General features: G+C 32.9%; 2 protein-coding genes across 2 annotated transcripts; both read left to right on the forward strand.

Moving 5' to 3' along the window:
• Positions 1-512: 512 nt before the first annotated feature.
• On the forward strand, positions 513-2980 carry LOC120154032 (LEAF RUST 10 DISEASE-RESISTANCE LOCUS RECEPTOR-LIKE PROTEIN KINASE-like 2.5). Its single transcript, XM_039165888.1, has 4 exons — positions 513-578; positions 852-1532; positions 1611-1652; positions 1749-2980. Exons 1-4 carry the CDS (start codon positions 536-538, stop codon positions 2948-2950), a joined length of 1968 nt encoding a protein of 655 aa, XP_039021819.1. The 5' UTR covers positions 513-535; the 3' UTR covers positions 2951-2980.
• A 6817-nt stretch (positions 2981-9797) lies between these two features.
• On the forward strand, positions 9798-10825 carry LOC120153920 (delta(7)-sterol-C5(6)-desaturase-like). The gene is made up of 3 exons (XM_039165779.1): positions 9798-10017; positions 10156-10461; positions 10530-10825. Exons 1-3 carry the CDS (start codon positions 9798-9800, stop codon positions 10823-10825), a joined length of 822 nt encoding a protein of 273 aa, XP_039021710.1.
• Positions 10826-16753: the final 5928 nt, after the last annotated feature.

Consider the following 16753-nt stretch of genomic DNA (forward strand, 5'->3'; position numbering starts at 1 on the left):
CCCTCTATAATCACCGGAATCCTACTAACGACAGTTAATCGTGGCTTCTTCGACCGGTTGATACTTCACAAATACACGTGTATATATATATATATATATATATATATATGTGTGTGTGTGTGTTTGACTTAGTTTCTTTTAATATATCTTATTCATCAATAGAAAGAGTTATATATACACAATCAATATAACTAAATTAGATAATATATCACATTTAATGGAATATATATTAAACTATGTAACGGGATCCATTACGTCATTCAACCTTCTTTGTCTCATTCTCCTTTTCCACCCCTACTTCCATCAGTATCAAACGCATTGACCTGTGAAACACGGTCCGTAAAGATATAAATTGCTCGGCCCTACACGATGGAAACCACTCCAGAGTCTTGGTTGGCTTATTTACGGGTCATTTCATGGTAGACTTTAAGATATTTTAATCTTTTAGTCCTCTTTATTCTCAACTGCTTCTTCCTTAAGACCAATCCTTTACGAGAATACCATTTCCAACTCACGGTTTCAGACCCTAGCATCAATGGCACGGATGTTGAGGTTGATAGAATCCCTGAAAATAACTGGTATGAGTTCCCCTTCTGTTTTCTTTGGGTTTTCTTTCACGTCGTGAACAAGTCAAGGATGTTGATTCTTAGGCAGTTTCATTGCATCTTCAGTCTTGACTATTTGGGATTCTGTCTTTGTCTGTGTTTGAGTATTGATGGGTCTTGCTTGTGTTGAATTTTGCTGGATCTGTGTATATTTATGTGTTCGTGGAATTATTTGATCTACTTTCTGGTTTTATTTAGGACTCTCTTCTGTTAGTTTGGTTTAAAAGAATTGTGTCAATGCTGCAGGAACATCCCCCGTTGTTGGACTGCTTGTAATCTATATGTCCTTCCAGGTTCTGGTGTGTATGTGCAGCATTGAGTATAGGAATTCTCCGGAATGTAACAAACCTTTCGCTTGCGGACTCGTCCGAGATCTGCGGTATCCGTTCCGACAAAGGGGTAGTCCGGCATATTGCGGCGAACCGGGATTCGAGATTTATTGCAGTAAGAGTGGTAATCCCATGATTAACATCAGTTCACGCAGTTACCAAATTCTGGTATACAACACCACCCTTAAGTCTCTCACTCTTGCTCCTATGGATAATTCGGATAGTGTGCTTTGTCCCCGGCACCTTGTCAACACATCTTTGAATCTCCGCCCTTTCCGTGCTGCTTGGAATACTCGGAACATATCGCTCTTTTACGATTGCCCTGCCGTTGCGAATCAGTATGAAGGGCTTGCTAATCATCAGTTCAATTGCAGCATGAATGGAACTGATACTTTAGGCTACTTCGTGGTCACATCTTTGTTTTCTAACCTCTCGGCTGAAGCAAAGGGTGCATTGAGATCGTGTCGTAGTAAAGTTCTCGTCCCGGCATTCGCTTCAATATTACAGGTTTTGGAGCACGGACCGAGTCCAGCTACTCTGAACGTCACACTTGATAATGGCTTTGCAGTGCAATGGGAAGAAAACAATCCCATCACAGGTATCATAGTCTATACACATTCTTCTTCATTATATGCCCTTTTGCTAAGATTTGTAACTCCATTTTTGCTGGTTGCAGGGTCATCAGATGGTTTCGGTTCAACGTTTAAGTTAGCCATAGGTAGGTACTATCGTTCGTCATTTCGATTCAATTGAAACTATGAATTGCAGCTAGCTAATACTCCTAACTTGGTTGACTCATTACTCTGTGAAATAGGCTTGGGTGTGGCTGCAGTTGTTGTTTTGGTAATCGCGGTTATGGTGGTAACTTTCCGGATTAAGAAAGAATCGTTGTCAAGAGGAGTGTTGTTGAAGTTACAAAGAGGGAAAAGGAAGCAATGGGAAAGGATTGAGGCTTACATATTGAAGTACGGCTCCGAACTTGCTCCGAAACGATATTCCTACGCAGACATCAAGAAAATAACCAAGTCGTTCAAAGACGAACTCGGTCAAGGTGGATTCGGAACCGTATATAAAGGTACGTTACCGGACGGACGACTTGTTGCCGTAAAAGTCCTAAACGAATCCAAGGGGAGTGGAGACGAATTCATAAATGAAGTGGCTAGCATTAGCAGAACCTCCCATGTTAACATAGTGGCATTCGTTGGTTTCTGCTATGATCTCTCGATAAGAGCTTTAATCTACGAATTCATGCACAATGGATCGTTGGACAAGTTCATCTGCCATCGAGATTCTCCCGATAAACCCGATCAGCTGGAAACGAAAATATTACACAACATCACGATCGGCATCGCCAGAGGATTAGAATATTTGCATCAAGGCTGCAACACGAGGATCCTACACTTTGACATAAAACCTCACAACATCCTCCTAGATGAAAATTTCTGTCCCAAAATTTCGGATTTCGGGCTGGCTAAACTATGTGAACGGAAGGACAGTATCATTTCGACGATAAGTGCTCGAGGAACCATCGGATACATTGCTCCAGAGGTATTCTGCCGAAGCTTTGGTGGAGTGTCGCACAAGTCTGATGTTTATAGCTACGGGATGATGGTCCTTGAAATGGTTGGAGAGAAAGAAAACATTCATAGTCAGACCAATAATCCGAATTTTCCAATATGGATTTATGAACGTCTTAATGGAGCAGATTTGAATCTTGAAGGAATGACCGCTGAAAATGAAGAACTAATCAGAAAGATGATCATAGTGAGTTTGTGGTGCATTCAAAGTAATCCATCGGATCGACCGTCGATGACTCAGGCCATCGAGATGTTGCAAGGAAGCATCGAATCGCTGTCGATTCCGCCGACGCCGTTTCTGTTTTCTCCTCCGAAATCGCCTGAGAACACCTCACATCATCATTTTTCACACCGTCCGGCATTCAAGTGGAGTACAGTGGATCTGGTTTGTCTAGCGTGTAAAACAAATTGTGAGATAGAGAGGTGTACGAACTCATAGACTGGCTAATATGTATTTAGTATTTGGTTACTTTCTTAGCATGTTGAACAAACTAGGTTTTATGTTTTGTGAATATATGACAAATGATAATCAATGCATTTTTTTATTTTCTTTTCACTTTTAGCACATGATGAAATGATTTTTTTTTACATCAAATTACATATTTAGTCACACGACTAATATTTTAGTTCCGTTTTAGGACAAATTTGTTCGTGTGTAACAGTGTACAAAAGGAATTCCCCATACAAGACACCCATCAAAGGAATACAACGCGACTTCAATTTTTTCGGAAAAGATCGCATGGACTACAGTGTCTTCCTCATCACCAGTGACGGATGTACGTAGAACCTAGGTGGGTACGTGCCTATCCTGAAATCCGAATTTTCTTATGTTGTTTTTTTTATTAAAGGTGTCCACGTTGAAATTTTATTTGTATTCACCCATACGAAAATTTTTCATTATAAATACATATGTGCCTACAATAAAACATATTTCTGATCTGTCACTATCTATCACCGGCTATTTTTTCTTTACTCTACATTTCTATGGATGTTGTTTGGAAAAACCGAAGACGCATGGTAATCCGTACATCTTCCATAAAAAAATTAAAATCACACAGTGTTCATGGTGTCCTTAACTGACACTGTAGCAATAATCCTAGATTAAGAAATAATATTAGGGTCTTATGTAGGGGAATTATTTCTTCCCATTACTGTACACGAGTATATTTATCTCCGTTTTAGTTATCCAAGTAACTTTTTTTCAAGACAACAATATACCGTTCTTTAAAAAATAAAATGAAAATTGCCATTTAGGTTGCAAATACCCGTCATAACAATGAGATGATCATCTATTAATAATTACTCCCTTTTCTTATTTGAAGCAATTTGGGAAATTTTAATGCATGCATATAACCCATGTTGACAAATTTGTCTCTTCTGAAACTCCAAATTTTTTCTTTTTAATCCCTTCCTGAAATTAATAAATGAAAATAGAATCTTCTAGTTGGGATGTAAAATCAGGTAATCGTTCAAGTTTCAGTCGGATCATGTCAAGAAAAATCGGATACAAGTCATGTCAGGTCGGATCCAGGTCAAATCAATTCGGGTAATTTTCATGTTGATTTGACACCAATTTCATTTCAGGTTCAGATCGGGTTAATTTCAGCTCAAATCAATGTCAGTTCAGGTCCAGAGCAGTTAAACACCAGGTTAATTTAGGTTTGGATGGACTTCAGTCGGATCTCGTTCAGGTCACATCATTGACATATAAAATTCAGGTCGAATCTTTTACCATATACAGATTGAGTTCAAGTCGGTCATTTTTTATTTTTGGATTAATTATTTTTCGCCTTTCGTGAACATTGAATTGCACTTTGTAATTGTATATAATTTAGAGTAAATTACTAAAAATATAAATAATCATGGATCAATTTTTATAAAAATATAAATTTAAGGACTAAATTGAATAAATATGAAATTAGAAATAAAAATTTAAATAAATTAAACAACACAAATTGATGAGGGACCAAATCGAAATAATTTTAAAATGTGATGTTGAAACTAATATAAAAAAGACTAAATTATGCCCATTTAAAAAGTTATGGGACAAGTACAAAAATATAAATAATAAATAAGTATGGGCCAAATCAGATGCAAATATAATTTGAAGGATTAAATTAAAAAAATATGAAATTAGAAATAAAAATTTAAATAAATTAAACAACGCAGAGTTCAAATCAAAATAATTGTAAAATGTAAAGAAAATATGTTAAATAAACTAAATTGCATTTATTTCAAAAGGAGAGAAAAAATTGAAATAATTATATATAATATATATATATACATATATGTAAACTTATAATAATATATATGTATAAACTATGTATAAATTATATAGTTTATATTTATATAGTATGTATAAATTATACTATATATAAACTATATATATATAAATATAAATATATAATATATAATATATATATATATATATACCATGTAGTTTATATTTATACTATATATAAATTATATATATTATGTATAAACTAGTTAATTTGTTAATATAAATTATATAGTTTATATATAAAATATACATGAACCATATATAAATTATATAAATTATAAAATATAAATAATAACATAAACTATATATATACCATGTAGTTTATATTTATATACTATATATTATTAGGGTTATAAATATTAATCTAAGTTTTATATTTTAGATAAAAATTATATTTTATGAGAACAAAGAAATATTTTAAAATTAAGTAGTTTTTAAGTAGTATTGGTTACTGTTGAACTACTAAACTTCTCCCTAAAACTAAACTTGATTTATATGATAATTATTATTTTATGATTTTACACGATTAATGGAATAATTGTAAAGTTAATAATAGAATGTTTTATAATAGAATAAAATTTTAAACATTTATAATTAATGAATATTTATAAAATTGATGTAACATCTTTTAACTTAAATTTATTACACCTACTTCTAACTCCGAAAAATTCATAATCTTTTAGTTTTATATTAATTTTTTTCTATGGCCGCTGCTTAAATAAATTGAAGCCAGAGCAATTGCATATAAATATATATTAATTAATGGTAGAAAATGTTGACTTTCTTTCATGTTCGTACACTTGTCCACCCAGTTAGGTTTCTAGCCATTGCTTGGGTTGATTTTTTATTTGTCAAGTTTTTAATAAAAGATTTATCCGCGAGTTATAATTAGCACTACTAATGATGGGCATCATTAATTTAATTTATAAAATTTAAAATTTTAAAGGGTTTAACGTATAAATATAAATTAAAATAAAGGGTAAACTATAACAGTAGTCACTTAACTATTGTTCCTTTCCATTTTGACAACCATTTTTAAAATTTTATCAATCAGGTCACTCAACTATTTAAATGCATTCAATTAACTCACTTATTAATATTTAACGGAGAAACTGATGTGACAGTTAAAATATTTGATACAATTATACATTTGGTCACTGTTACTTTATATTCTATTAATTTAGTCTTAATTTTAATAAATTAAAATAAATTTAACCCTCAAAGCTAGTAATAACAACAAAAATTGTAAAAGTCATCCTTTGATGGGTAAAAGGAATCGACATTGGAATTGTTGATGACTTTGACAGAATAAAATGAAGAAAAAAATTTAAATATTTTTAAAAAGGAAAAAGAAATAAATAAAAGCAAAATCCTAACAGAAAAATATATTTTGGTTACATAATAAAATATAATTTTAAATATTGAAATGAAAAAAATGTCACCTACAGTACTAATCTTGCATATAATTTGATACTTTTTTATTAAACAGAACAAGCAAAATGAATAAACTGCACATAGAAATCTTTTTTTTATTAATGCACATAAAAATCAAATGTCGGAATCTGCTCCCAGCAAGGCCACAACAGGTTGATGAGTTTCTTTGTATTTTTTAAGTTCTCTATTGAGGTTTGTAAATTGTTTTGGTCTTTAAACATTGAACTTCACCTGTGTCAGTGTTGGAACTTTAAAGCTATGCAATGCAAGAACGGTGACTTTATAATTTTTTATTTTTATTTTTACATTTTTGATATGCTTGATGTAAAGCTATTTAGATGAATTGTTGGATGCAGGTGCGTTAGTAAGCACCCATAAAATTAGAGTAACGTGTTTTGGTTTCAATTTAATACTTGAATTTGATTTTAATGTTTAATGTGATACTTAATTTTCATTTTAATCTCTAATTAAACACTTAAATTTAACTTTTTAATTCAAAACATAGCTTTTGTTCCAAATTGATAGTTTATATTATGTTGGAGTTCCTAAGCTAAAGTTGAAGGGTTAAGTTTATTTTAATTTATTAAAATTATGACCAAATTGATAAAATATATAAGTAACAGTGACCAAATATAATTATATCAAATATTTTAACTGACAAATCAGTTTCTATGTTAAATATTAACGACAAGTGGCTTAATTGAATGCATTTAAATAGTTGAGTGACTTGATTGATAAAATTTTAAAAATAGTAGTTAAAATGAAAAGGGGCAATAGTTAGTGGTGCTCATTTAGATTTTTTTTAAAAATAATTTACCTTTAATTATTTTAACTAATTTATAATTATACGTTTATCCCTTTAGAATTTTAAATTTTATAAATTAAATTATTGATGTTCATCGTTAGTGGTGCTTATCGCCACTCGTCGATCGTGGTAGAATTTTCCTTTGTTTAAACACTTCTCGTTTGATAGTCATGTTATTTAACTAATTCTTAGAGTATTTAATTTAAACAATAATGTATTAATTTAATATTCTATTTTAGACTCAATTAAATTATAATACAAATTTATTTCTTCAATAACTGAGAAAATATTATTACTTAAAAAACATCTTTATATATTATAAAATAATAATAAATTTTGGTAAATTTAAAAATCATTTTGTAATAATTCGATAATTTTAATAATCATTTTATAACATTTGTTGATGAAAATATTTTTAACATAACTAAATGGCCTCTGGTGTACTTTACCCAAAAAAATCAAATAAAGATTTATGATAATACTAGTGACCACCAAATGTGGAACAAAGTTTTGAATACAATACATTAATATTGCATGTTGTGTGATAAATCAAAATAATTTTCTTGAATTAGCTAGCTTTGCTATTCAGAGAAGCATCATGAAATTTAATTATCAAGGAATCAACCCATCTTAAAGAAGTGAAAATACATGCAGCAAGGCCTTTTCTTAAGCTTTATTCATCCCCCTCCCTGCTACCTTTTTCCAAGTCAACTTCAATCTCAACTTTCCTAATGACCAAACAATATTATAATTATGGCCGCAGCTGATGTATTTCGAATCATGGTGCATTGTTCGCCTTCAATCATGGTAAATAGCTGCATTTAGAAACATATGGCTCAACCATTTTCCAAGCCATTCCCAATGAATAACCTTGTGTTCCATGCTCTCTCTTTCGTCCTTGGTTTGTCAATTGGTGTTCTCATCATCGCTTCACAGCTTGAAAGCTTCACACTACTTCTTTCTCAAGCCTCCTCTTTGGTCTACACTGCTTCTCCACCGATTCCGCCATCACCGCCGCCGTTGTTATCGATGCCACATCCGCAGCCTTTGTCGTCGCTGTCGACGAATGGCGGCACATCGTCCGACTCTAGCGGTGCCGTTTCGTCGGAACAAGATGAACCTGTGATGCACAATATGAGTGACGGAGAGTTGTTACTGAGAGCATCTAGGGTTGCAAGAATTTACTCGTCCGAAGGTAGCTTTTATGTTCTTGACGGCCGGCCCGCTTCCCTTGGGTCCGTTGTGGGAAAAGTTTTTCAAGGGAAACGAAGGCTTTTACACGATCTACGTTCACTCACATCCTCATTACAATGAAACAATCCCTCTAATTTCAGTCTTCTACGGTCGAAGAATCCCCAGCCTGGTATATATATATAGTGCCCTGACTATCACTTTTCTTTCATTTTAGTCACTCAACTTTTTCTTTTCAAAATTATACCTAACATTTAGTTTTGGTTTTATTTTGATCGTCCATTGTTAAAATGTTATTAATGATGCTAACATGTCACTATAAGATAATACCACGTCATAATTGAGAGAAGATAAAAATACCAAATCAACAATTCTGTTAATTTTTTATTGGCGGGAGACCAAAATGTAATGTTAGGTATGATTTTGAAAAACAATAATCGGATGACCAAAAAGGAATAAAAATGATAGTTGGAGTACTAAATGTATAATTTACCCTATATTTTTACTGTAAAAAAATTGTTATTTTCACTGGGAGGTTGATAACTATTGTAATTGATCTTCATATTAAGTTATCACAACCGAAATGAAAATTTTGCGCAAACATTGAATTGATCTTAATTTGAGAACTTTATTTATTTATTTTTTAATTTCAAATTGTTGATTTTTTGTGGGTGCGACAGCCAGTGTATTGGGGGACTGTAGCAATGGTTAAACTCATGATTTTAGCTTAAAATACCTATAAACACCTCTAATCCAAATAAAATATAGAAGATCATTGTCTTATTTTATGTATTTGCACATATATTTATTTAATATGACGGGAACAGTTTATCCATAGTAATGATTTTTATAATCTGATTAGATATATAGCCTTGACAGTATTAGATATGAGACATAAGTTTGACTTGAAGGGGTTCGAGGAAATAACGCACTAATATCTTTTAGTTTAATATAAAAATTAAATTTATTTAAAAATTCTACCTTAAGTATAAATTTTAAAAAATATATCATTGCACGATTTTATAGTCCATCAATTAAATATAACAGCCTTATATATAAAATTAAACCAATCAAACATGGTAATACCTTTTATAACGATGGAGGGTTATTATAAAATAGTACGTGTTTGAGATTTTTTTAAACATCGATAATTCACACGCACCTGTGTTGATAAAGTAATGTAAATATGTTAAAAATAATATTATATTCCAAAAAATAGGATTGATAGAGGTTGGTGAATTAGAAGTCTGGTGGCCGTTCTCTCGGTTTGCTTAAAAACCCGAGCTTTACCAATCCTTATCCGTCGTATAAGGTATGAATCCATATAAGGTATGGTATTGAGCGTAACTAACCCATATAACCGTCGCATTGGATAGGGTAGAATCAGAGCTGTAAAGGATTAATATTGGAACTGGCAGAGTTCCAATTGGGCCCCACTTGAGCTCACACTGCAGGCTGCAGTAAGAGCAGATAGTTGTATAAGTAGCCATCTGCTTCTAGCGTAATAGCATTCTCTCATAAAACTCTTCCACCAAACCCAGGAAAAAAAAGGCAGGTCCCTTGTGCTGTGTTCCGATGGCGGACGCTTATTTGCAGCAGTTCGTAGATGAGTCCACCATGTTCAATCACGTTGTTTTGGGGAACCTTTTGCCGACCAGTCTGTGGGGTCCTTTACCCCATGTCGTGCAGACATGGCTACGGATCTACGTTGCTGGGATTTTGCTCTACTTCATTTCTGGCTTCCTGTGGTGCTTTTATATTTACTACTTGAAACACAATGTTTATATCCCCAAAGGTGCTGTTTTTTTCCCGTTTTATGTCGATTTTAAATCTGGGTTCGGTTTATTATTGTTTTGTTGTTGTTTTGTCTTTAGTCGATATAATAAATAAGGATTTGAATGGACGTGACAAGGCCAATTTTTAATACATGCAGATGCTATCCCTACAAATAAAGCCATGCTCTTGCAGATTGGTGTTGGCATGAAGGCCTGGCCGGTTTACTGTGCTCTCCCGACTTTCTCCGAGTACTTGGTCGAATCCGGCTGGACCAGATGCTACGCTCGAGTCAGCGAAGTCGGCTGGCCACTGTACCTATTACATGTATTTCTTTATCTCACGGTGCTGGAGGTCGGTGTTTACTGGATGCACAGAAAGATGCATGAGATCAAACCTCTATACAAGTATGTTCATGCTGTCCATCACATCTACAACAAGCAACACACCATTTCTCCATTTGCTGGTAAGTTCAGTGATTAAAATCAAAATTAGAAATAAAATTATGACTGAAAACAATTTTTTGTGTTTCAGGTTTGGCTATTCACCCTCTGGATGGGATCCTGGAGGCTACGCCTCATGTGATAACGCTCTTCATCGTGCCGACTCATTTTACGACTCATCTGGGACTGATGTTGTTCGAGTCGATCTGGGCGATGAACATTCATGATTGCATCCATGGTAACCTACGGGCCGTGATGGGTGCTGGCTACCACACCGTTCATCACATTACGTATCGCCATAACTACGGCCATTACACCATATTGATGGATTGGATGCTCGGAACTCTACTCGATCCTGTCGACGGTGAAGGCAAGAAAGTGATGTAATTGTGTTAGACAAGTCATTCTGACTAAAAAAACTTTGATCTGTGTAAAAGTTTTTTCAGCTAATAAAGATGAAAAAGAAGAATCTTTTTTCCGGTTCTTCAAATTGAAGTCAACTATTGTTCTTTCTTCATTGAAAGTGTGTTCTTTTATTATTATTATTATTATTATGTTTCTTCCTTGTTTGATTCAACGGTCCCACAATGGACCCAACCAAATTTTACCATTAATAAGTTTCTACTTACCATAATATGTTGGATTATTTAAAGCACATGTTTCTTCTACTGCTGTCTACAGTGAATAGTGATGCTTAGATACTGATGGAGTATAATTTTGCTTCAATTTGTTCAAATACCTTCCCTGAGAAAGGTCTTCTCCGAAGAAGACGATGCCGATAGCGGCTGCAACGACAATGCTCCTTCATTCTTTATTTATTGTATGATAATTAAGTATTTGTCTTGTTCAAACTTGATCACTAATAATTTTGAGGATAAATCACGCTTTTAATACCTAAACTATCAGTTTTAATCCGTTTTAATAACTAAACTTTTAAATTTTTTCAAAACCATACCTAACGTTTAGTTTTTGTTTCATTTTAGTACCTCGTCGTTAAAAACTTAACGACACTACATTTTTATGGACAAATTACATCATTCATCACTCAACTTTTGTTACTCCTATTTTGGTACTAAAGTTAAAAAAATTTCAATTTTTAACTACTCAACATTCAAATTGCTCCTGTTTTAATCACTCAAATTTATTTTATTAATAATTTTTGTGACATGACATTTTTATTATTATTTTATTAATATATAAATAAAAATTAAAAATAAATTTGAAAGTTAGAGTGATTAAATTAGGAGTAATTTGAAAGTTAAGTAATTAAATTAAAAAATAAACTTTAGTAACCAAAATAGGAGTAAGAAGATAGTTAGGTGATGAATTATGCAATTTACCCATAAAAAGGGGCCATGTGCGAATCACCCATCAAGTTTTTAACGGTGAGGTATTAAAACGAAAAAAAATTAAACATTACGTATGATTTTAAAAAAATAAAAAATTAAGTACTTAAACATATCAAAACTTATAGTGTAGGTACTAAATGCATAATTTACCCTAAGTTTTATTTAGTTGTCATAATAAGTATATTTTTATTTATTTTATATTAACATTGAAAAAAATTAAAATCTATGATTAAAAATATATGATTGAGATTGACAATATTAAGTGAGAAAATATTCTCAAAAAATGAGATAATATCATATTCTCTCATCCAACAATTTATATAAATGGGTTAAGACTTAAGATCTAAGTGAAACTAGAATAATGAGATTATCTCCTTTTTGTGTGAATATCTTATCATTTTCTATTGTTAGTATTAACCATCAATTTTCACTCATTCAACAATAATAAAAAAGTATAAATATAAAAATGAAAAATTCTACAATGCTCGACGAGCACTGGTGAGCACCACTAACGATGATCACCATTAATATTTTATAATTAAAATTCTAAAGAACTCAACTTATAATTATAAATTAATTTAAAAATTAAAAGAAATTATTTAAAATAAAATATTAATTATATTATTCTCCATAATTTTTTATAATTTTTAAAAGAAAATTATAAATTTTTTATTGTTAAAAAATAATGAAAAATAATATAATCAATATTTTTTAAAATAACTATAATATTTTTTTTCTAATTTATAATCATACATTGAGTCTTTAGAATTTTAATTTTTTTTATAAATTAATTGTGCTCAGCTGTACTTATCGCAGGGACGAAACTAAGGATTTATTATAGCGGGTTAAAATATTTTATATTTTTCATAAATATAATTGTTTTAATTGTGGAGACCTTGTAATTTTTCTTTATTTTTTTAAAAATATATTTTTACTATATTAATTAATGATTTAAAAAATAATAATTCGCTGGAGAAAAGCTTCCCTTTTCTCCCGCGATGTTCCGCCAATGACTCATCGTTAGCGTTATTTAGCGGAACTTATCGAACGAGGAAGACTCGTCCTATAACAATAAAATAAATTATACAACGTAAGCAAATCTTACCTCATATATATATGTATTATAATAAAAGTCTTACCATAATTTTATTCTATTAACTTTTTAAATTTATATATTAGTGTTTATAAATTTTATAACAGATGAATCAATTTTATTATTTTATAATATGCATGAACCAATTTATTTATTTTTAATAAGATCACATCAAGATATAATAGAAAGACTCTTATTCACATTTAGAATAAAAAAGATTAGTTTGTTCTCATCCTATAAAACATTGTAGTGAGTGATATCATCACTTATGATTGATTAATAATCGGTAATTGTTTTTTTTCCCTTCAGAATTTCTAATATCATTTTTTTTCGTATCATAGCAAAACAACATAAAAACATTTGACTTGAATATAACTCATTTCCTTTAATCTTACTTATATTTTTCATTTTTCAACCCATGACGCACCTACCTCTTTGAATGTTTTGATTACTCGTGCTATGTACAAGGCTATATATAAATTTTTTATCGTATTATTGTCCATCAATAATCCAGCAGTCACGTTCCACGGTTTTTTTTGGCTCAATACCCCATGAGAGTAAAAAAATTAGGGTATTGGGCCAACCCGAGAATTATTTAGCAAACTACGACATTTGATATAGTCTCCTAAAACTCGTCACCTCGATGTGATGAATTTCATGGGATATTATTTTTTAATGATTTTCGATTAGTGGATCCTACGTGGACCATTATTTTAATAGACTTTTAGTGACTTGTCACGCAGAAGTGAATAGTCCACTAAAAATTATTTTTTAAAAAATAAAAAAATAAAATCAAGAAAATCATGGAACTCGCCACGTCGAGAAGACGAGTTCCTTTGAATTAAAAAAAAACTAGTAGTTGGCTAGCCATTGATCAACAGGCAAACGGGTAGCAACGGACATTAACAGTCGCTTGTAACTCGTCACCTCAAGGTAATGAGTTCGTCCAAGGTTTTCAGAAAACTAGTCGTTTATAGTCGTTATGGAATGTTATAAATAGGGGTTTGGGTATTTCACCAAACCCTGAATCCAAAAAAATTAGAAAAACATATGTTATGCGAAAATCCCAAAAAATGACATCCTGGGAGTATATGTTTTTCCTGGATAACGTCCATGTTTCGTTGATCCAACGCGAGTCGGACGACGAATGCTATATTATTTTTACGTGGTTTCAAGGTGTACCCAGAGTTGATCGAGGCTTTGATCGAACGTTGGCACCCTGAGACACGCATGTTCCATTTCCCGAGTGAAGAAGTGACGATTACTCTGGAAAACGTCACTTACCAACTTAGTGTTCCTGTCAATGGAGCCCCTGTGGTTACGCATAACACATACGACTCCTCGACGTTGATTTATGATGTTTTAAGAAAATGACCACCATCCGACGTCATGAGGGACTATCGAGTGATGATAACGTGGCTAGAGTCAAAATTCCAAGTCACAGACGAGTCTACCGAGGCGGAGGTTGTTTTCGCATCCCGAACATTTCTTCTCCAACTAATCGAAGGGACATTATTATCGGATAAATCCGGTAATTTTGCGTACACGTAGTATTTATGATATTTGGAAGAGTTCGGTATGTGCCATAATACCAGTTGGGGTTCGGCGATTTTGGCCTTTCTTTACCAGGAGGTTTGTAAGGCTGCAACTATCCAGCGGGGTCGAAAGGCTGATGTAGCAGGCTGCCTGATACTGCTACAATCCTAGGCCTGGTATCGCTTGCCGTTTTTTACGCCGATTACAAATGCCCTGATTAAGTTTTCTCTAGCTGCATGGTAATTGTTTAACTTCATTTATTTAACTTTTTTTAATCTAAAAAAATTATTTAGTTTTTATTTGTTTATAATATTTTTTTATTTTTAAAAATTTTAGATGGCGTCATAAAATATCAGAGATAAAGTTGGTGGTTGCCAATGCACAAGATATATGGATGAGGATCGACATTGTCGGTCGACATGCGATATAACATACGAAATTTGTTATTTTTTTGAATCTTTTTTTACTTTATATATACTAATTTTGATCTTTAATATTTACAGTTCTCTTGCCTTCCGTATGTCGATGAGGAGATCAACCACATATTACTGGGGTGATTTTTTGAAGGGTTTCACTTATGGTGTACCGCAAAGCTATTATTGCACCAAGCAATTATTGAGTGGCACGCGACTAATAGAGTGATGCGCCAGTTTGCAGCGCACCAACAGATTCATACGAAAATGGAGGCTGATATGGACATGCTCCATACAATCGATACGCGTGGGTAACATACGAAAAATCACTAGTGCAACACGCTTACTACATCGACCTATGAAATTAGTGTAAACTATCACTCCCCCAGCATCAGAACATCACACCGTTAGACCTAGATTTCAACCATTCTCCATATCTCCAGCTTTACGAAAAATGGCAAACCATATCTGACGACACTAGAAGAGAGGCAGAAGGGCAAAATCATCAGGCCAGACGCGCCAAGTCGAAGTCCAAGAAGAAAGCATTGTTGTCTTCTGCTTCCGCTTCATCATCTACTGCTGAATAGTACTATCATGCATCCCAGGCCAGTTTCGATTTCTTTCCTCCATTTCATGCTTTAGACGAGACTCGATCGAATTGGGTTGGAGGTTCATTAGATGCACCGCTGTACACTCAAGCATCTTCGACAGAACATGCGGTTGTGGGTGAGTGGGATCATATCCTATATGGTCAACAAAGTAGCAGCCAAGTTGAAGCAGTTACGGCGATGATGGCATCAAATATCATTAATCCATCACTGTATGGAGAAGGTGGATTGCAGAGTGTGATCGGTACATATCCTCGGCAAGACTATGACAACGACGATGATCAAGGCCTACGACCCGACATACTCGACGAGCCTTGCGACATTATCATTCGTCAAGAACTTAGAAGACATATAAATTTTCTTTGTAATTTTCATGTAAAAATTTATTGTTTACTTTGTATTTCTAAAATTTATAAATTGATTTTTTCTTTTAATTTCATTTTTTAAATTATCCCCGGCGAACTCGTCTGAAGTGCCTATTGCTGCTCGTCTGCCCGTTGAGAAACGGCTAACCAATGGCTAGTTTTTTTTTTTGAATTCGAATGAACTTATCACCTCGTCGTGACGAGTTCCACGAATTTTTTAAATTTTTTTAAATAAACTAATTTTTTAATGGACTAATCACCTCAATGTGACAAATCATTAAAAGTTTATTAAAATAATAACTCAAGTGGGGCCTATTAAAAATAATATCTCATAAAACTCGTCACATCGAGATGAAGAGTTCCATGGGGACTGTAGCAAATGTCGTAGTTTACTAAATAATTTCGGGTTTGCCCAATACTCTAAATTTTTTACCAGCATGGGGTATTGAAAAAAAAACCCGTTTCCATGCCTCTAAGGCCTGCACCCACTTGTTTTTTCCCCCTGATCATATCTCATTTTCCTTTTTGCAAATTATTTATTATTTATTTAACTCACGAAGTGAGTACACATAGGGCTGGTATTTTCTTGCGTAGCATCTTGTATTCTTTAAACTGACAGTTCAAACAACCAGAAATCTCTGCACAAAGTACTATAACCAACAAACATCTCGATAAAACTGGCTGCTTCTGTCTATCCTTAACGAAAGATGCAAGGTAATGGAATGCTCTTGAGATGAACATTAACCACATTCAGAGATTATTACTGCATTCCTTTGGATATTCTACAAATCAAGTCGTCGGATTTAGAGCAAGCTCTATTTCTTCCAATAATCTCCCCTTCGTTTCCACAACGTTACCAGCTATGTACAGGACAGCAAGAGCACACACCCCAGCGAATCCCAAATACACCGAGCTGATCCCAAACTTGTTCACGACACTCAAGAAATACAG

The sequence above is a fragment of the Hibiscus syriacus genome, unplaced genomic scaffold, assembly GCF_006381635.1.
Source record: "Hibiscus syriacus cultivar Baekdansim isolate YM2019G1 unplaced genomic scaffold, ASM638163v2 tig00111105_pilon, whole genome shotgun sequence".
NCBI lineage: Eukaryota > Viridiplantae > Streptophyta > Magnoliopsida > Malvales > Malvaceae > Hibiscus > Hibiscus syriacus.